Below are 22282 nucleotides of genomic sequence, written 5' to 3' on the forward strand. Positions count from 1 at the left end.
TTTTTTCCTTGTAAATAATAATATTCCATAAACATTTTTGATCAATCAATTGATGGATCCAGACTATTTTGTGTGTGTAGTGTGTGTGTGCGTAGTGTGCAATGTTTCTTGCCACATTTAATCGATGATCATTATTATGGTAATATGATTTCTATTAATTATACATTCTACCTTTTTCCCTCTTGCTTTCTTTGCTTCCATCATCATCATTTTAAATACACAATTTGAAAGACGTTTCATAATTTCCACCTGTTTTAATAATGATTATGTATAAAAAAAATATCTACCCTATTATCATCCTCATCATCATATTTATGGCCGGGAATTGAAAGAAAAAGCGGAAATCTTCTTCATTACATTACCTGAATATTAATTGATTGTTCATCATCATAACCTTGAATCGCGTGTGTGTTATTTTGTTGTTGTTATTATGATAATACAAATGGCTATAAATCACTAAATTAATGCATCAAATTAATTCCGAAAATGTTGTTTTTGGTTTTTTTTAATAAGCAAAAAAAAATCACTGAAAAAATTGAATTCAATAGTTCATCAATCAAATTGAAAAAGTGAAATATTGATGTTGGAAGTGTTAATTATAGATTTGGATGGAGAGAAAGCGAAAAAAAAGAATCATCGCTACCCTTCTTCTTCATCAATTTTTCCCAAAAGAAAAATATTTAGACATTATTCAAGATTTATGGACGTATTTTCCAAATTCAATCGATTTTTTTCAAAAAAAAACGAATGATGCGTTAAAACAACAAAAAACAAACGGAACATCCGTTTGTTGAAATTTATCTGACTGAATTTTCATTATATGAACCTTGATATGTTTAAAATGTGATTCATTTGAATCACGATCGAATCAAAAAAAAAAAAAAAAAAAAAAAAAAAAAAAAAATATCAAAATCAAAATCAATGTCATTAAAGTGCTATGAATTATGAATTTTTTTTCCTGATGAAACAAAAGGAAAAGAAATTCAAATTAAACACCATTATCAAATCAAATTAAAGTAAAGATTAATTAGTTATGACATGTTTTTGTTGTTTAAAAATAAAACAACAACAACAAAAATCTTCAAGTTTAAGGCTGAAAGTGAAGTGTGTGTGGGAAGATGTTTATCATTATTGTTTATATTTATAGAGCCTTGTCTTGATGTGTGAAATTAAGGTAAATGATGAAGAAAAAAAATTCAAAAAAAAAGATTTTAAAAAATGTTTGAAAAAAAAATGGAAATGATATGCCAAGGCAATGAGATGATATTCTGACATATTTTTTGTCTGTTGTTGTTATTTTCATCGAATTTGTTTCTTTTAATGAATTTTTTATCCAATTTAAAAAAATCCTTGGAAAATTTTAATCATAAATTTTTCTTGTCAACCATCATCATCATCTTCTTCATATAAAAATTCTAATTAATAAAGGAAATTGATTAAAGAATAAAGAATTTTTCATGTTTTAAAATGTTGATTAAATTAATTAATTAAATGATTAATTAATTAATTAATCAGCCAAAATGCTGGTTTCCATCATTCACCAATAATTTGTTGTTGGTCTGATGTTGGATGATGAGGTAGGATATTTTCTTCATCAATCATGATGGAATTTACCCCTTTCACTGATGATGATAATGATGAATTTCCCAACAGTTTCCCAACAGCAAAGAAGCAAAATTCATGAATTTCCGTTATGTTTTTTTCCTATGAAAATTTCATAATCCTGTTGATCATTTTGGTCATGATTTCCGATGTTTGTTTTTGGCAGATTTTTTTTTGTTTTGTTTATTGGATCAATTTGACCATTGACAAGTTGAACACGATTTACAGCACAACACTACTTTGATGATGATCGAGGATTATGTTGTTGGATAATTTTTTTTTATAGGATTTATCACACCGAATAAATTACACACATACAAAATCATATTTCTGAACCTTGAACCATAATAAACAGCAAAACATATCAACAGGAATGATGAACAATAATTATGTCATTGTCATTATCGAATGTTTATTATTAGATGTCATTTTGACAGCTCGAAATGATAATGATAATGGTTTTGTGGAGAAAGAAAAACAATGGAATTACGAACAAACAAAAAAAAACGATGAATATTTCATCAATGAATAATCGCTATTACAAAATCGGATATGATTATTTAATAATCGATACTATCGATTAATAAATTCAAAAACAATCAAACAACAATCGATTGTTTTTTATATATGTCAATCTTTTTTTCACTGAAAGAAAACCAAATCTTAATCCAATCATTTTTGTTTACCTGTCAATCTTCAATAATGATTGATTTTTGATTTCAATATGAAAATATAACATTGGAAAACAGCAAAAACAACAAAAACAAAACATTTCTTTCTTGTCGATTTGATAATAATATCTTTCTACTTTTAGCTCGTTATGGATGTTATAATCATAATCATAATCATCATTATCATAATCGAATATGGCACGAATTTTTTTTCACTTCGTTTCTTTTCAAAAAAGAAGAAGAAGAAGTTGGCTAGAAAAACAACAATAGAAATTATCAAAAAAAAAAAAAAAATGATTGTTATAAATTTTTTTTTGATAAATTTAAAATTCAAGGATGTTCATCTTATAAAATTTTTCTTAAAACAAACAAACTAGAAATTTTCTAAGAAAGTTTCTAAGTTTGTTTGTTTTAAGCCAAACGAAGAATGAATGGAGAAAATGGAATCCGTTTTCTGATTATTATTAGATGATTATCTAAGGATTGTGTTAAATCACTTGTTTTTCTGTTAGATTTACCTGACTGGATTGTGTTTTTATCACCAAAAAAAAAAAAAAAATAAAATATCTTAAGTAATCTGGATAACTAAAGAGAAAAAGATTGCCCATTGTAAAACCATAGTTACATTTGGGTTTGGGTTTGGTTTAAAGGCGCCCAAGCTACATATACAGACACAGACACCAAAGATCATCAACTAATGATTATTACAATTGTTTTGGGTTTGTTTACATGGTTACCTCACCAAAAAATGGAAAAATGAATCCAATGATAATGATAATAATGATGGCTGAGATTGTGAATGATTTGATTACAATCAAAATCAAACCAAAATGCTTTTTTAACATTAATTTGAAAAACCGGAAAAAACCAAACAACCAAACCAAACTAAACTAAACAAATTCATCATCTATGAATCCAATTCAACAACAACAACTAAAAGAACAACAACAGCAACCCGTTAATTACCGTTATAACAACCATCATCATTAAAACAAAATGAACAATGTTGATATTGATGATGGTGATGATGAAAAAATTAATAAAAACATCATCGACATTACCACCATCAATGATGATGATGATGATGATGATTACCTCGACAACCAACACCATAAAGACCACGTTGTTGTTGTTGATGATGATAGAGAAATAATTTACAATAATAAAATGAAAATTTTAACTAATAATCATTATTGTAATAATGATGATGATGATTTAAATAATCATAAAGATGATCTACAACATCATAATTTAATTGTTGTAAAAAAATCTATTACATCAAGCAACAACAACAACAAACGACGATCATCATTATCATCGTTATCATTGACAAAAACAACAGCGGTAGCCAAAAAGAAGAATAATAAGAAAAAAAATTTAAAATTCAATACATTTGTTGATCGAATTTGGAATAGAATGCGTTCAATTATACCGAAATTGGATTTAGTTCCACCACCATCATCAACAACATCGACAAGACAAAATCAAAGATATTTATCAAATTCTGAAAATAATATTGAAAAACATTCGAAAAAATTATTGATTCAAAATGAAAAAAATGATATTTTGATTGATCAACAAAATGGTAATGATGGTGGTGGTGAAGAAAATTCCTACGATACAATCGATTGTAGCGATCATCATCATCAACAGAAATTGTTTCGATCAAAAAACGTTTCAATGGAAAAATATTTTGAAAATGATGTCATCAACAATGATAACAAAAATCCCAATGATGAAAATGATGATCCAATACGAATTGAATTGATTAAACGTGAAAATGAATTGAAAAAATATCGTTTTCTGTTATCAACATTGAATGAATTTCGTTCGAATATTATAAATGGAAATGTTGATCAACAATTGAATGAAAAACATCATGAACAACAACAAATAACCAAAAATGGTAATCGTAAAGAATTGGATTGTATACGACCGAATACAGTGAAAAAATTTGTCAATTTATTTGAAACAAAATTTGCTGATAATAGTGGTGTTGGTGGTGGCCATCATACCATCAAACAACATTGTCAAAAACAATCATCATTATCATCGATAATAATTCGGGATAAAAAATGTCAACAACAATCATCATCAACATCAACAACATCATTGAAATATGATGAACAACAAAGAAAAAATGATAATAATGATAATCAAAATATTTTTTCAAAAATAAAATCCAATGAATGTAATGGTAAGTGTTATTTGTAAATATAATCCTCTTTTAATTTGTATGTAAATGAACAAATGAGCAATAATATAACGGTATTAGATCCAATAGTATCGATAGTAGTATCGATTTTTTTGGTTGTTCATCACTTTTCTTTGTACAATAACTCAATTGTCATCGAATGTATCCTGACACATATACACATAACAATAGATCAACATTGGCATCTCGATCAATAACATCATTCTCATCATTTTTCAAGTTATATCCATAGTAACATTTACTATTTTGTTTTGTTTTGAGGAAACAAACATTCAAAACTTGTTGTCAAAATCTTTGTGTTTTCTCTCTATCGATTGTGTGTGTCTTAGATAAACAAACAAACAAACAAAATGAAAATATTGATGCGAACAATCACATTATTCATATTACAATTAATATTATGGATTCTTAATATTTATCAAAAAATTTTCATAGATATTCCGAATCAAATTTCGAAAACCGAGCCATGTGATACGACAATATCCAGTAACAACGATGATGATAAAAAAGATGTGGTGAATGATGATGATGATGATGATGAAATTGAAGGTATTTTTCCTTTTTCTTTTCCTCTAAATAACTATATGACTTGTTTGTTTATCTTATAACCAATGTTTTGTTTTTTTTCTCATTTCATTTTCTCATTTCTTTTCTTTTTTTTTTTTGGCCACGTTTCTTAAAATACAAATGATCAAAATTACCGCCATCACCTTACATATTTACAAACATAAATAACTAAAGAAAAAATTTCCAAAAATAAGGCAATAAAGCAATCATCGATTGAAAGCAAATCAATAATTGATTGTGACATTTTAATATCACCAGAAGAATTGATCAACAACAACAACAACAACGATGATGATGATAATATTGAAGACAATGAAATGGCTTCGATCACCACCAACAACTTAGTTCAAAATGATGATCATCAAGTTGAAAAATCATCAATATCAACACCACCATCATCTAGTCTACATAGATTATGTAATATGTTTCAGGATATGATTGATCAATTAAAAAAAACTGAAATTCATGATTCGGAACTATTAAATGACAATAATAACATAATTGATGATTATGATAATGATAATAATGATGTTAAACAAACATTTCTACATCCAATATCCTATGATGATGACCATGATATGGATGATGATGATGATTTTGACCATGATGATGATAATAAACAAACAATCATTGAGCAATCTGAATTACAAAAACCATCCACTAAACAACAAAAACGAAAACGAATCGTTAGTCCAACCGTATCAATTGTTTTACATGTTTATCATCGTTCTGGTATACGTGGACATCGTATGGGAAGATGTGTTCGTTATTATCGTATCAAATCAAAAAATGCAAAACAATTTATTCGACAAATTGAAATGAAAATAATGAAAAAACAACGTATGACAAAAAGAAATTTGATTCCAAAACAACAATCAAAATTCGAACAAACATCGATTGTTGATGAAACGAATTTAGAAAATCGAAATAAAAGATCACAATCAACAGGTGATGTATTGATTCATTCACAACTTTGTCGTTTGACAGATAATCGTGCACATAGTTTAACATTGGATGATATGGAAATTTTTGAAACATCCAAACCAATACAAGAAGATCAACAAATTGAACAACAACAACAACAGTTAAACGATAATAATCAAAAACAAAAAGATACGGATACTGATTCTACCGCTGATAATGATAATGATGATGATAATTTTTTTCAAACAACAAATGATTTGAATAAAAAACTACCATTACGATCATCATGGAGACGAAAAAATTTCTATAAACGACGTGAATCATTAGATGAATATTTACAACGTAAAGTTTTTAAAATTGACCAAACAAATATTGATCAATCATCATCATCATCATCAACAACAACAACAACAGCAACATCATCATCATCATCATTAATGATGGATAATAATCGAATATTAAAATTTCAATCAAATAATCCATGGTTAAATTATATTAAAACATGTGGACGAAAAATTACCTGGCAATCATTAACAAATGAACAGATTTTAATGTATGAATCAATGTTTGAATTGATTGTAACGGAAAAATCCTATCTAGTGGTAAGTTTATCCAATAAAAATTATCTTTTAAAATTCTTTAAAAAAATTTTTTGTTTTCATTTCAAATCAAAGCGATTGGAAAATTTAATCAGCCTTTTGAAAAGAATGCCCGAATTAGCCGAAATATTATCATCATATGATCAGAAAATTTTATTTGGAAATCTTCAACCATTGTTCAATATTAATCAATCATTATATAATGATTTTGCTAGATCATTTCATGAAGATTGTTTTATGCATCATATGTTTGTTGTATTTGAAAAATATTTTAATGAAAAATTTGAACCATATATTGAATATATACGTGGACAAAATGAACGTGATCAAGTAATGGCAAATAAAAAATTAGCATTAGCTATACCGAAAGATATTAAAATGATGCAATCATCATTTATAACACCAATGCAACGTATTACACGTTATCCATTATTATTGAAAACTATTTTGGATCGAATGAAAAAATTGGAAACAAAAAAATCAAATAATGATGAACAACTAAATGAATTGAAAAATAATGTACAAAAATGTTTTGAATCAGCAACAAAATTTTCAATGCGTTGTGATAATGCATTAAATGAATTGTTTAAATTACAAAAATTAATTGAATTTCGTAAAAAATTAACAGGAAATTTTGCTCATCTAAAAGATAATCTTGTTATTAGTGGTCGTGAAATTTATCGTCAAGCATCGATTAAAATTATTAAACATATTTGTTTATTATCGAATGATGAATTTAAAGATGTCAGAACACATCATTCAATGTTGATTTTATTGACTGATTTATTGATGTTGGCCGATTATAAACAACGAAAGTAAGTTTTTTTTTATTTATTTTTTAGTATTGATTTTCAATTCAAATGTTTCATTTTCGTTTACAGAGATAAATACAAAGTAATTGAATGTGAACGATTAGATCGTGTTGAATTTAGTTGTGGATCATTAGTAACATCATTATCAAATGATGATTCTGGTTCAGCAACATTGAATACGATAAAATTTTTAAAATCCAATCAAACTGATGTTTATCAATTTGTTTTTGCACTCAGGTATGTGTTTTCTTTTGTATGATCAGTGGAAAATCCTAAATAATAATAATTTTTAAATTTCCAATAACCAAAATATAGTGATGAACTTGAACAATTTTTCAATAAATTTAAAGAACTCAAATTCAATTTATTATTGATCAATCAACAACAGCTACAACAACCACAACAATTACAACAACAACAACAACAGCCACAACGATCATTATCATTACAATCAACAACCATAACTGATGACAGTCATCGACAAAATCATCAACAAAAACCTAATCATAAATTAATAATTTCGGATGAAAATGGAAAAATATCTTGCAAAAATCTTATTGTTTGTCCAATAAATTCATTACCAATAAATGTTGAAAATAATGAAAATGGTCATCATGATAATAGTGGTGATGATGACAAAGATGTCAAAGATAAAATATTCAAAGCCAAATTCAATGCTTCATTTTGATATATAATTTTATTTTTGTTTCTGACTTTTTTTTTGTTTTGTAAATATCATGAAAAATTAAACCAAAATAAACAAAAATATTTTCTTATTTCGACATTATTATTATCTTCTTCATTTTCTAAATTTTCATATCTAATCGGAATCAAATTTAGCTTCCAAAGAAAAAACACCCAAAAAGGATTTTAATATTAATCCACATAGATAGTGATGGTTAATCTTGAAAAATTCCATTTCCCTAAAACCTATTGATTAAGTGGGCACAAAAAACCAAATGAAAACTCCTACCACACATATAGGTCGTTATCATTGTCATCATCATCGTCGTTTGGGTATAACCGATCACATTCAAGATAAAGAGAGAGAGAGAGAGAGATAAATCAAAAGTGTTTCTTATGATTGATAGATAGATGTCAAGAAAATCCTGTTTATTAATCTTATTAATTTAATTAATTAATTAATAAAGATTACGTCAAATAACTTGGTTATTGATCATGACCTGATCAAGTGAGCAAGGTAATGATAATGATGATGATGATGATGGTATAAATATTGGATCGATTAAACAATTTTAGACAATCGATCCAGATTCTTTTTCTACTGTATTTTCCATCAAAAGAATATCAAATCGTCCAACAACAAAACAAAAACAAAATTCAAAACAATGAAATTCATTGCATCATTATTCGTTTTCTTTACCATCGTTTTGGTTGGTTAGTATTGAATTTTTTGTTGTAAATTCAAATTTTATGCAAATTAATTAACCCTTGTTTTAATTTATGTTTCAAAAAACAGCAATCGCTGATGATAAAACTGAACAGACAAATAAATTTGTTGATCAAATTATTGGTTCAATAATCAAATCAAAACATTTAGATCCATTAAAAATTGATCATCATAATGTAACTCTTGATCGTAAAATTGGTCTTATTCATTTACATGTTGAAATTGAAATGGAAAATGTTACAGTTAAAGGTTTGGGTCGTATTCATCGTAATGGTAATGCTATTATGAAAAATAGTAACGGTACATTCGATATACGATTACGTTTGAATGATGAAAATGTTATTGCAACAAGTGATTTACATATTAAAATGGGTAAACATATACATCCAAATTTGAAAGCTGAAGTCGATATTGGTGATATTGATATAAAATTTGAATTAGGAATGGTTGATGGTAAATTTAAACTTGAACAATTTGAAATTGATGAATTGAAACATTGTAAAGTTTATGTACATGGTTTACAAAATTTGGATAATATTATCGATATTGTAGCCGATGCTTATCTATTATTTTTCAACAAAAAAGCCCGTCATCAAATTGGTGATTTAATACGACCACTTATTGAACATGAAATTCTTCATTTTGGTTATTAAAAAACAAAAACAAAAACAAAACAAAACACCCACACAATAATAATAATAATAAATAAATAAAATATTTTCAAATTTCAATCGAAAATTAATCTAGTTATTCAAAATATTTCAAATAATTCACACTGAGATAACAAGAGAAATTTTAAAAATTTTTTGAATTTCTTTTCCCCCCAAAAAATGCAGATTAATCTAAGATACAGATAAAAATTCAGATTAGTCTAAATTATCCTTTCATCAATAATATGATGATAATAAATCTTTTATAGTAAATATAACTATCGATTGATCATGATCTGATCAATCGATGATGATGATATAAATATTGGATCGATTAATCAATTTTTCAACAATCGATCCAATATTTGTGTATGTTTCAAACAAAAAAAGTAATTTTCAACAAAGAATTGTCAAAAAAAAGTTCAAACAATGAAATTCGTTGGATTATCATTTGTTTTGTTGGCCATCGTTTTGGTTGGTTAGTATTTTTGAATTATGGTTTTTTTTTGGTAAATTTATATTAACCGTTATTTTAATTTATGTTTCAAAAAAATGAATAAATAAAGCTATCGCTGATAATACAACTGATCAGGCAAATAAATATGCTGATCAAATTATTCCTACGATTATCAAAACAAAACATTTGGATCCATTAATAATTGGCCATCAAAATATGCAATTTTATATTAAGTATTGGGGTCCGCATTTGGTTGAAATTGAAATGATAAATGTTACAGTTAATGGTCTAAGTCATATTCATCGTAATGGTAATGCTGTAATGAGAAATAATAGCGGTACAATCGATATTCAATTTTGTTTGAATGATGAAAAATTTATCGTAACCAGTGGTATGAATATAAAAGCTGTTGGAAAATCATATCCAAATTTGAATGGCGAAATCGATTACGGTAATATTGATATGACATTTGAATTAGAAAAAAGTAATGGTGAATTGAAATTTAAACAATTTAAAATTGATGCATTTAAACAATGTGAAGTAAATGTTCAGGGTTCATCAGAAATTGAAGGGTACAAAGAATATTATAACGATAAAGTATGTAAACGGATGAGAGAATTAATACATCCAATTATTGAACAGAAAATTATTTCATTTTTAAAATACACACAATATTAATAATAATAATGATGATAATAATAATTAAGATGATTATCATGATTATCATGATTATAAATTACAATTACAAATAATAATGATAATAATAAAATTACAAGCACTATTGTTACAAATGAATGATTATTACTTTCAAACAAAATAAAAATGTCTTATTGTTGATGATTTTATAACCCTTTCATATCTAAAGTTTTGAAATATTTTAAATAATTCACACTGAGATAAAAAGAGAAATTTAAAAATTTTTTCAATTTCTTTTCCCCCCCAAAAAAATGCGCATTCCAGATTATCATAACTCAGAAGATCACTTCCAAGATACCAGATTCAGATGTAAATTTTCAAATTTTTTTCTAATTAACCTAAATTATCCTTCATCAATAATTAGTAAATATATAACTATCGATTGATCATGATCTGATCAATCGATGATGATGATATAAATATTGGATCGATTAATCGATTTTTCAACAATCGATCCAATATTTGTGTATGTTTCAAACAAAAGTAATTTTCAACAAAAAAATTGTCAAAAAAAAATTCAAACAATGAAATTCGTTGGATTATCATTTGTTTTGTTGGCCATCGTTTTGGTTGGTTAGTATTGAATTATGGCTTGTTTTTTTGTTGGTAAATTTATATTAACCCTTATTTTAATTTATGCTTCAAAATAAATAAATAAAGCTATCGCTGATAATACAACTGATCAGGCAAATAAATATGCTGATCAAATTATTCCAACGATTATCAAAACAAAACATTTGGATCCATTAAAAATTGGCCATTATGAAATTGAGGTTTATATTGTTCACGGTATTCTTATTGATATTAAAATGAAAAATATTACAGTTCATGGTTTAAGTCATATTTATCGTAATGGTAATGCTGTAATGAAAAATAATAGCAATATTATAGATATTCAATTACAATTGAATGATAAAAATATTATTGTAACCAGTGGTTTGAATGTAAAAACTGATATAAAAAATTTTGAAAATTTAAATTGTCAAATCAGTTACGATAATATTCATATTAATTTTAAATTTGAAAAAAATCATGACCAATTTAAAGTTAAAGAATTTAAAATTGTTCATTTTGAAAATTGTCAAGTAAATATTCAAGGTTCATCAGAAGTTGAAGCATACGAAGAATATAACGATTATGCATGTAGACAGATTAGAACATTAATCAATCAATCAATCAATAAAGCTTAACGGTCCCCAGATTGAGGTCCATAGCTTCTTCAACGATTTGTTTCCATCGGTCGCTAATGAGTAAATTAATTATTGAACAGAAAATTTTTTCATTTTTAAAATACACACAATAATAATAATGATGATGATAATAATAATTAAGATGATTATCATGATTATAAATTACAATTACAAATAATAATAATAATAAAATTACAAGCACTGTTGTTACAAATAAATGATTATTACTTTCAAACCAAATTAAAAAAATGTCTTATTGTTGATGATTTTATAACCCTTTCATAACTAAAGTTTCGAAATATTTCAAATAATTCCCATTGAGATAAAAAAGAGAAATTTAAAAATTTTTTCAATTTCTTTTCTTCCCCCCAAAAAATGCGCATTCCAGATTATCATAACTCAGAAGATCACTTCCAAGATACCAGATTCAGATGTAAATTTTCAAATTTTTTTCTAATTAACCTAAATTATCCTTCATCGTTAATTAGTAAATATATAGCTATCGATTGATCATGATCTGATCAATCGATGATGATGATATAAATATTGGATCGATTAATCGATTTTTCAACATTCGATCCAATATTTGTGTATGTTTCAAACAAAAAAAGTAATTTTCAACAAAAAAAAAATCGTCTAAAAAAATTCAAACAATGAAATTCGTTGGATTATCATTTGTTTTGTTGGCCATCGTTTTGGTTGGTTAGTATTGAATTATGGCTTGTTTTGTTGTTGGTAAATTTATATTAACCCCTATTTTAATTTATGCTTCCAAATAAATAAATAAAGCTAACGCTGATAATACAACTGATCAGGCAAATAAATATGCTGATCAAATTATTCCAACGATTATCAAAACAAAACATTTGGATCCATTAAAAATTGACCATTATGAAATTGGGGTTATTGTTCACGGTATTCTTATTGATATTAAAATGAAAAATATTACAGTTCAAGGTTTAAGTCATATTTATCGTAATGGTAATGCTGTAATGAAAAATAATAGCAATATTATAGATATTCAATTACAATTGAATGATAAAAATATTATTGTAACCAGTGATTTGAATGTAAAAACTGATATAAAAAATTTTGAAAATTTAAATTGTCAAATCAGTTACGATAATATTCATATTAATTTTAAATTTGAAAAAAATCATGACCAATTTAATGTTAAAGAATTTAAAATTGTTCATTTTGAAAATTGTCAAGTAAATATTCAAGGTTCATCAGAAGTTGAAGCATACAAAGAATATTATAACGATGAAGCATGTAGACAGATGAGAACATTAATCAATCAATCAATCAATAAAGCTTAACGGTCCAGATTGAGGTCCATAGCTTCTTCAACGATTTGTTTCCATCGGTCGCTAATGAGTAAATTAATTATTGAACAGAAAATTATTTCATTTTTAAAATACACACAATAATAATAATGATAATAATAATAATTAAGATGATTATCATGATTATAAATTACAATTACAAACAATAATAATAAAATTACAATCACTGTTGTTACAAATAAATGATTATTACTTTCAACCAAATTAAAAAAAATGTCTTATTGTTGATGATTTTATAACCCATCCATCCATGGATGGATTGCACGTGTTATTTCAAATGAAACAAAAAACCAGAAAAAATTTTTTTATGATACTTTCTTTATGATCAAAGAATGGCATTCCATCAACCGGTATATATAAATCTGCTGTGGTATTCTTTTCGATCATATCATCTTTTTTTTCTTCTTGTTTTGGCCATCAATTTTTATAACAATATGATTAAAATTATAACTACAATTATCTTGATTATAACCGTCGTTGTTGATTGTCGTTTTCCACGTATTCTTCAACCAAAATGGTCATATTTAGATTCATTACCGGCTAGTTCATCAATGATGAATGATAATAGTAGTCCGATTGCTGGTGTTATTGGTGGTCAAGATGCTGCCGAAGCTGAAGCACCATTTCAAATTTCCTTGATGAAAGATTATCTTATTATGAAAAGTCATATGTGTGGTGGTTCATTGATTTCAGCATCGACTGTCATTACAGCTGCACATTGTACTGATGGGTAAGATATTAGCTTTACCTTTTTACATAAATGAAAACTTTATGAATGCCTTTCAATCAATTAACAGACAAAAAGCATCATCACTTTCAATACGTTATGGTACAAATAAACGAACATCATCCAAATATGCTGATCTTTCAATCAAACGTATTGTTCAACATGAATCATATGATCCGGAAACCATACAAAATGATATATCATTATTGATTTTGTCACAACCGGTTAAACCAAGTTCAAATGTTGATTTTATTGATATTGAAACCAAAGATATTGGTGATGGTGAAAAAGTAACTATTTATGGTTGGGGTTTAACCGATGGTAATACAAATAATTTACCCGATAATTTACAAAAAGGTTCAATGACAATTGTCGGTAATGATAAATGTAATGATAAATGGGGTTCGGTTAATACTATTCATCCGGGTATGATTTGTGCATTGGATGCAACACAATCTGGTTGTAATGTATGTTTATTATTTTGTTTGTAACCGAATTTTTACAAAAAATTTAACTTAAATTTTTTTTTTGTAACCAGGGTGATTCTGGTGGACCATTAGTTTCGGCTGATCGTAAATTAACCGGTATTGTATCATGGGGACCAAGTAAATGTCCACCAGGTGAATATATGAGTGTATTTACACGACCACAATATTATAGTGATTGGATTGCTAAAAATATTGTTCAATAAACGATTTTGGTAAAATCAAACAAACAAACAAATCAAACAATATCTTTTGTAATTGAATTTACTTGAATTTTAAACAAGCAAAATTAAACATTTTCGAATTTATTTCATTTGAAACTTATAAATTTTGTCGTTATTTTATTACTTTCAATATCAGTATTTTTTTATTTGTTTCTTGTTTTGTTCTTGTTTTCGTTTTGTATTTTGGTTCTTTTTATCAACATTATTTGATTGTTTCAAGTCAAGAAAAGGTGATTAGCAAAAGAAAGTGAAAAACAAAAATATGGAACCAAGTATTGTACCATTGTTTGAAGAATGTTATGTAACCAATCATAATAATAACAATAATAATGCAATGGTTGATGGTGATTATAATCAAAATGGTGATAATAATTATCGTTCAAAAGTTAAAGATCAAAAAAATGATAATATTGTTGTTGCTGATAATAATCAAACAACAAAGGAACAAAAAACAATGACAATGATGGATTTGATGGACGAAACTATCGATTCAATATCGATACCAACATCATCATCATCATCATCATCATCATTTGATGATAGTAGTGATGAATCATCATCATCATCATCATCATCAACATCAACATCATTCGAATCGGTATCAACATGGATTAGTCGAATTGGTGCCCTGTCAAACACTGAAGAAGAAGAAGATGATGATGATTCAGATTATGATGATAATAATGAAACTAATAATAGTTCGATTGATGATGATGATGATGATGATGATTATAATTTTGATGATGTTGGTGATAAAAATTCTTCGTCAAAAGAATCTATTAATGATGATGATGATGATGATTATTCAACCACCAGATCAACATCAACATCAACAAAACACCATGAATCATTGAATGATGATGATAATAATAATGATGATGATATATTTCATTCACCCAAATTATCTGATCATCTTGATGTATCACCATTTACGGCTGATTTGATTCGATTACGTTTTGAACGACAAAAAGCACGACAACAACAACAACAACAGCAGCAGCAACAGGAATATCCAACAAATTTTGATAAAATTATCGAACGATTACAAATGTTGGATTCAAGGAAAAAATTGGCCTTAAACAACAACAACGATAACGAACAAAAATTATTATCGAAAGAAAAGAAAAAAATTCTAATTTCACAACCAAAACCAAGCCGTTTACCAATGATTATTGCAAATTTATTTTTTTAATTTAAAAAAAAATTTTAATTTAATTTTTTTTGTAAAATAAAAATAAATAGCTATAGACGGTGGTGGTAGCCACCGGGGTAAATGCGAAAAAAGATTTGTAAATTATTTTATTGTAAAAAATATTGGAATTATCATCATCATAATCATAATAATCATGATAATGACGATGATGATATTGATAATTTCGAACGACTATATAATGAATTGAATAATGTTGAAATTTTAGATTTATTATTACCGATGAAAAAATCATCAACAACCAATAATGATCCTGATGGCGGCGGCGGCAGTGTTAATAAAAAAATAAATTTTGAATTGGAAAGAAAAAAATGTTTAGCTCAACAACAACAACAACAATCATCGTTACCGGTATTTGATGCTAAACCCGATGATGATGATCAAGATCAAGATCAGGATGATGATGTGGAAATAGCTCGCCTTGAATCATCATTCGATGATGTTGCGCTTTGTCCATCGATCGATTTTTTATTTGCTTCTGACTCATTTCTGATTGATTGAAAACTTTTCTATATAAATATGAATGAATCAACGCTGAACAATTTGATTGATACATCCAACGATCGATCAATGATGATGAGAAATCGAAACAATTCAAATAATTTTTTCATTCAACATTGGCAACAAAATTCCTCCGATAATTTTGATGAAAAATTTTATGAAATTTTCGATCATATGTCTTCACCAACACCATCATCGGCAACAAAAAAATTGCCCAGAACAACAACAACACCACGAACAAAATTGAATAAAAAAATTAATTTTGAATTTGAACAACGAAAACGAATGAAAATGGAACCATTGAAAATTTATCCACCAATCAAATTATCATTATCATCATCATCAGAATCGATTTTGACGACTTTTGACGACGACGTGGAAAAATGTCGACAAAAAGAAGAAGATATTTCAATCATTCTGGATCCAATAATCGATTATCAATCTGAATAAATAATTATTGTTTGTTTTGTTTTATTTATTTAACAATTCTAATTCTAATTCTTTTTTTAAAATTTTTTTAAAAAATTTTATAAACAACAAAAAATTATAATAAAAATTATCGACTACGATTTGATTGCCATCTACCGAACAAAAAAAAATATGATTTAAAGTTTTGCTAATAATTTTTTTCTTGTTATTATCATTGATTGATTAATATGTTCTAAACGTGAACAACCAGATAAGGCCATTGTTTTATCAAATTCATTACGTAGAATTTGTAAAACACGTCGACCACCATCCATTCCCTTGAAGAAAAAAGTGTTAAAGAACAAAATTACGGTTTTTTCCAATGAAATCAAAGAAAAGAAAATGAAATTCAAAACTTACATTAAAAGCAAGACCATAAACCATTGGACGACCAATAAAAACAGCACGTGCACCTAATGCAATTGCTTTAAAAATATCCGTACCACGACGTATACCACCATCCAAATAAACTTCACAACGACCACGTACAACATTAACAATATCTGGTAAAACATCAATTGTTGCCGGTACTGTATCCAATTGTCGACCACCATGATTTGATACCCAAATACCATCAACATTATGTTCTAATGCTATTAATGCATCTTCTGGTGTCATTATTCCTTTGGTTATAATTGGTAAACGGGTTATACTTTTTAACCATCGTACATCATTCCATGTTAATGATTGATCAAATAATTCGCTTGTATATTCTGTAAGACCAGATGTTGGTTTATCATCACTATCATCATTTTGTAAACGTTGAATACGATTTGATTCTTCTAGATCTTTTGGAAAATTTGCCATTCGTAAATTCGCCGGTAATGTAAATCGATTACGTTCATCAGCATAACGTTGTCCCATGAATGGTGTATCAACAGTTAATACTAATGCACGATATCCAGCCTGTTCAGCACGGCCAACTAATTGCCTGGTTAGATCACGATTTTTATAAATATAAAGTTGAAAAAATTTCGGTGAATTTGGTGTTGAACGTGCAACATCTTCCATTGATGTTGTTGATATTGTTGATAATGTCATTATAGTTTGTTCCGATTGACATGCTAATGCATTAGCTATTTCACCCATTTCATTGGCCATTTTTTGCATTGCAGTTGGTGCAACACAAACCGGAAAACTTATCGATATACCTTGAACAGTTGTTGATGTTGATCTTTGGCTAACATCATTGGCTAAAACACGTGGCCGAATAAGAATTCTTTGAAATGCAAGTTCATTTTCACCTAATGTTAATTCATTTGTAGCACCACTACGATAATAATCGAATGCAGATTTTGGTAATTTTTTCTTTGCTTCATTTTCAATATCATCTAGATTGACAACGACCGTATTTACCGTTTTTGATTTCAATGATGATGATCGATCCAAACTTAATACACCCATTGTTGTTTTTCTTTAGTGAAAATATTTTTGGCCAAATGGGTAAATAGGGAGAAAAAAATGATAATCACATGATGCTCATCAAAATAAACCAAATCTAATCATCATCAGCGAATGATTTCATTTTGAAAAATAATCTTTTTTTCGGCTGATAAAATTCATTTTTGAAAAAAAAATCAAAATCAAAAATGAAACCATCAATAAAATCTAGATGGCGTAACGTGGCTTAATAGTATTTCCTTTTCCTTAATGTCTATTTTGGGATGAATATTTTTTTTTGTTCCAGGAAAAATCGAATCAAAAAAAGGTATGCCAGCGGCCAATCAATAGGATGACAATGAACAAAATGAACAAAAAAGATTAATGTCTTTTTTTCTTATTTGTTTTCAATTGATTGGCCATCATCAATCGATACTCATCGATATTATCTTTATTTAAAAACTACAAAGAAAGAAAAAACGAAATAAAATAACCCCGAATAAGGAATTTATCATCAACTACAACAGCAAACATATGGTGGGAAATTACAATAATGATAATGTTGTATCAATCCAATGATGGTCAATATATAAAAATGCGAAATTTATCCAAAAAAAAACTAACTTAACTAACTTAATTTTGTTGCAAAACGCTCACTCAATCTGCATAGACACACACACACACAAACACAGCTGCAAGCATCTATCGATCTAAAAATTGATCCAAAAAAATCGAAGCAAGGTAACATTCGAAGCAACAACTAAAATAGAAAGATCATTATCATCATCATCATCCGTATGCCAAAATGGACATTAACAATGTCAAAAATGTTTTTTTTTCAACAACATTCAATCGAATGATGATCGCCATTATGTTGATGATAGCAATGGCCACCATCACCATCACCATTATCATCAAACATCGAATAATGATAATTGAAAATAAAACAAAACGAAACGAAACGAAAATCTACATTTCTGCCCAAACACTTACACACCATTATTGTTTTAATTTTCTATTTAAAAAACTAAACTAAAACTAAAAAAACTGAAAAATCTCGATCATAATACACGAATCGCTTGTTGTTTGTTGCTGCTGCTAATAATAATCGTTTGTTTATAAGGATTATCGGCAAAAAAAGGATTTTCAAACATTCAAACTTCGTTTGTTGTTGTTTGTTTGATTTGAAATTAATATGGATTATTTTTTGTTTTGTAAAAAAACGCTGTAATTTTGGAAACAACAAAACAGCAGAAAAAAAGACAATTAAAACGATAAAAACCATTTAATTTTTCTGCTGTTTTTTTTCTGCTTGTTTATTATTATCTGCTGATCGTGAGTTTGTTTTGTGTTTGTGTTGTTTACTCATTAACATTGATTATAATGATGATTATCATGATATCCAATGTGATGAAATATAAAAGATAGCAAGCAACAACAAACAGCGAAGAAGAAGAAATAAACGCAAAACGAAAATGTGAATTTTGGCACGCAAATTTTCTTCTTCTTCGTCGTTGCAAATGTACAATACTTCTTTGGGCCAATAAAGCATATTATCAGTCGAAAGGTCAAGTTTTTCTTTTATTCGTTGCTGTTGTTGGGGAAAAAAATTGGACAGATACATAGAGAGAGTGAGAGAAAAGAAGATTGACATTTGATTAGCCAAATGGCACAGGTTAAAGGTTTAAGCTTAGAAGTTAGTTTCGACTAGCACTATTATTAGAGTGATTAGCAGCAGCAGAAGAAGAAAGGAAAGACAAAGAAGAAAACTAATCTTCGATTGATTAGCCCATCATAAAAACGATGATGATGGTCAATATAAAAATGATGATCAAAAAATATAAATTTCGACCGTGACATTTCATTTTCGTTGCTTGTTTTTTCGTTGTTGTCATCGACTTTTTTCCAATTTTTCGTTTACTTTCTTTTGGGTTTTTTTTCTTCGTGAAAATATTCAGAATTCCCAAAACCGAAAATGTTTCATTACGAAACTTTGATTGAAACACCACCTTGTTCAACGGATTTGTCATCATCACCATTACGTTGTAATAATGATGATAATAATCAAACTCGATTGGATTTTACCTATCTACAGGAATTACTTTTATCACAAAAACAACAAAATCAGCAACAAGCATCAAATAATGATAAAATCATTACAAAATCATCAACATTATTATCAAATCGACATGAATTTGATATAAAATATTTAAATATTATAGATTTTTATCGTAATAAAACAATATTAATAACCGGTGCAACCGGTTTTATTGGTAAAGTTTTATTGGAAAAATTTCTTCGTATTGGTGTTTTGGATCGTATCTATGTATTATTACGTTCAAAACATAATAAAACACCATATGAACGACTGCAAGAATTATTGAATCAATCACCTTGTTTTCAATTTAATCGTCAACAATTAAATTTTGATAAAGTTTTTGCTATTGATGGTGATATTACACAAAAAGATTTAGGTTTATCATTTGAAGATCATCGACTATTGATACAACAAGTTAATATTGTTATACATTCAGCTGCATCTGTACAATTTAAAGGAAATTTACGTATATTTATTGAACAAAATGTTTTTGGTACTGATAATATAATGCGTTTATGTACTGAAATGATTAATTTAAAGGTATGTTTATAATAACGACAATAACGTTGATGATGATTTTGTAATCTTTTTTTTTGTAATGTGTTTATTTCGTGTTTGATGATCATTTGTTAATAATTTTTTTTAATATTTTGGATAGTCTGTGGTTTATGTATCGACTGCATATTCAAATTGTAATCTATCGATGATTGAAGAAAAAATTTATCCAATAAATTATACAATACCATATGCATATGTTAATGATAATATTGATGAATTTATTGATGATATTATGTGGAAATATGGTAATATTTGGCCAAAATCTGGACATCAAGCATTATGGGGTCGTCCAAATTGTTATACATTTTCCAAAGCATTAGCTGAATTATTATTAGTAAAAAAATATGGTAATAAATTACCATATGTTATATGTCGTCCATCAATTGTAACACATTCAGTAGCGGAACCAACATTTGGTTGGTGTGATACTAAAAATGGTGTTAGTGGTGCTATGATTCTTGGTGGTTTAGGTATTGCACGTACAATGATCTGTAAGTGTTAATCTATTCTATGCATTCAACAATGTAATTTTCTTTTTCTTTTCTTCATTTCAAGTGAATGGTAAATGTAATGCTGATGTAATACCTGTTGATTATGTTGTCAATGGTTTAATAGTAGTAGCTGCACATACAGCTATTGTACCTGTTGAACAACGTAAACAAGTTGTTCATCTAACATCAGGTGAACGTAATCCAATAACATGGGGTGAATTATTAAATCGTTCACGTGAATGTGTTGCAACTAAACCATTTTTGAAACAAATACGACCATTAGCAAAAAAACCTGAAACAATCAATACATATTATGGCCGATTATCACATCAAATGACAAAAATATTTTCACATTATTGTTTTGCATTAGTAGCTGATGGTCTGGCAATGATTACTGGTAATAAACCATTTTTATTAAATATTACTAAACGTATGCATTTGGGTTTTGATACATTGGAACCATTTACAAATAATGAATGGCAATTTCGTTCACAAAATTATTTGGATATTTTCTATCAATTATCACCACATGAACAAGAAATATTTCGTTCAGATATTGGTCAAATTGATTGGATGAAATATGTTGATAATGCAACATTAGGTACAAGACGTTATCTACTGAAAGAAGATGATTCAACTATTGATCAAGCTATACAACGACAAAAATTTATTAATTGGGCATATGGTTCAGGTGAAGCATTAGCTTATTTAGGTATTTTTGGTACAATTTGGTGGCAAATATTTTCTGAACATATTGAACAAATGTAATGATGATGATTGATGCAACATTTCTTTTCTTTTTCTCATCAAATTTGACCTATTTCTTCTTTTTCTACCTGACTATTTTGTAAATCAAAAATCAAATCGATCGATATAATCGATTCATTTATATATTTTGCTTAATTTGAATTTGAATTTTTTTGGATTATTTTATGAAAACAAATAAATTTAAATAAATAAAGATTATCATCAATCATTGATTCCATATCGATCCATTGAT

General features: G+C 27.3%; 9 protein-coding genes across 9 annotated transcripts; 8 read left to right on the forward strand and 1 right to left on the reverse strand.

The window, feature by feature from the left end:
• The first annotated feature begins 3049 nt into the window (after window positions 1-3049).
• LOC113796562 (uncharacterized) lies at window positions 3050-8172 on the forward strand. Its single transcript, XM_027346859.2, has 6 exons — window positions 3050-4470; window positions 4924-5037; window positions 5230-6581; window positions 6654-7393; window positions 7460-7627; window positions 7706-8172. The coding sequence occupies exons 1-6, from the start codon at window positions 3270-3272 to the stop codon at window positions 8076-8078; spliced, it is 3948 nt and encodes a 1315-aa protein (XP_027202660.2). The 5' UTR covers window positions 3050-3269; the 3' UTR covers window positions 8079-8172.
• Window positions 8173-8567: 395 nt separating this feature from the next.
• LOC113796594 (mite allergen Lep d 7-like) lies at window positions 8568-9539 on the forward strand. Its single transcript, XM_027346897.2, has 2 exons — window positions 8568-8788; window positions 8871-9539. The coding sequence occupies exons 1-2, from the start codon at window positions 8740-8742 to the stop codon at window positions 9452-9454; spliced, it is 633 nt and encodes a 210-aa protein (XP_027202698.2). The 5' UTR covers window positions 8568-8739; the 3' UTR covers window positions 9455-9539.
• A 229-nt stretch (window positions 9540-9768) lies between these two features.
• On the forward strand, window positions 9769-10756 carry LOC113796595 (mite allergen Lep d 7-like). Its single transcript, XM_027346898.2, has 2 exons — window positions 9769-9929; window positions 10018-10756. Exons 1-2 carry the CDS (start codon window positions 9881-9883, stop codon window positions 10584-10586), a joined length of 618 nt encoding a protein of 205 aa, XP_027202699.2. The 5' UTR covers window positions 9769-9880; the 3' UTR covers window positions 10587-10756.
• Window positions 10757-11024: 268 nt separating this feature from the next.
• On the forward strand, window positions 11025-12012 carry LOC113797778 (mite allergen Lep d 7-like). The gene is made up of 2 exons (XM_075824099.1): window positions 11025-11177; window positions 11265-12012. The coding sequence occupies exons 1-2, from the start codon at window positions 11129-11131 to the stop codon at window positions 11792-11794; spliced, it is 579 nt and encodes a 192-aa protein (XP_075680214.1). The 5' UTR covers window positions 11025-11128; the 3' UTR covers window positions 11795-12012.
• A 323-nt stretch (window positions 12013-12335) lies between these two features.
• On the forward strand, window positions 12336-13368 carry LOC113796596 (mite allergen Lep d 7-like). Its single transcript, XM_027346899.2, has 2 exons — window positions 12336-12496; window positions 12584-13368. Exons 1-2 carry the CDS (start codon window positions 12448-12450, stop codon window positions 13111-13113), a joined length of 579 nt encoding a protein of 192 aa, XP_027202700.2. The 5' UTR covers window positions 12336-12447; the 3' UTR covers window positions 13114-13368.
• A 144-nt stretch (window positions 13369-13512) lies between these two features.
• On the forward strand, window positions 13513-14680 carry LOC113796581 (mite allergen Der f 6-like). The gene is made up of 3 exons (XM_027346881.2): window positions 13513-13870; window positions 13938-14334; window positions 14406-14680. The coding sequence occupies exons 1-3, from the start codon at window positions 13575-13577 to the stop codon at window positions 14556-14558; spliced, it is 846 nt and encodes a 281-aa protein (XP_027202682.1). The 5' UTR covers window positions 13513-13574; the 3' UTR covers window positions 14559-14680.
• Window positions 14681-14709: 29 nt separating this feature from the next.
• On the forward strand, window positions 14710-16867 carry LOC113796603 (uncharacterized). Its single transcript, XM_027346905.2, has one exon. The coding sequence runs from the start codon at window positions 14839-14841 to the stop codon at window positions 15766-15768; it is 930 nt and encodes a 309-aa protein (XP_027202706.1). The 5' UTR covers window positions 14710-14838; the 3' UTR covers window positions 15769-16867.
• On the reverse strand, window positions 16742-18235 carry Hao (Hydroxyacid oxidase). Its single transcript, XM_027346874.2, has 2 exons — window positions 17116-18235; window positions 16742-17033 (listed from the first exon to the last, which is right to left on the reverse strand). Exons 1-2 carry the CDS (start codon window positions 18157-18159, stop codon window positions 16893-16895), a joined length of 1185 nt encoding a protein of 394 aa, XP_027202675.2. The 5' UTR covers window positions 18160-18235; the 3' UTR covers window positions 16742-16892.
• Window positions 18236-19942: 1707 nt separating this feature from the next.
• On the forward strand, window positions 19943-22262 carry LOC113796567 (fatty acyl-CoA reductase 1-like). The gene is made up of 3 exons (XM_027346866.2): window positions 19943-20773; window positions 20892-21282; window positions 21347-22262. Exons 1-3 carry the CDS (start codon window positions 20111-20113, stop codon window positions 22048-22050), a joined length of 1758 nt encoding a protein of 585 aa, XP_027202667.1. The 5' UTR covers window positions 19943-20110; the 3' UTR covers window positions 22051-22262.
• The last annotated feature ends 20 nt before the right edge of the window (window positions 22263-22282 follow it).

The sequence above is a fragment of the Dermatophagoides pteronyssinus genome, unplaced genomic scaffold (genome assembly GCF_027571235.1).
Source record: "Dermatophagoides pteronyssinus isolate colony J.1.1.1.1 unplaced genomic scaffold, Derpt_VIB-CSIC_2022.12 sq0048, whole genome shotgun sequence".
NCBI classification, from domain to species: domain Eukaryota; kingdom Metazoa; phylum Arthropoda; class Arachnida; order Sarcoptiformes; family Pyroglyphidae; genus Dermatophagoides; species Dermatophagoides pteronyssinus.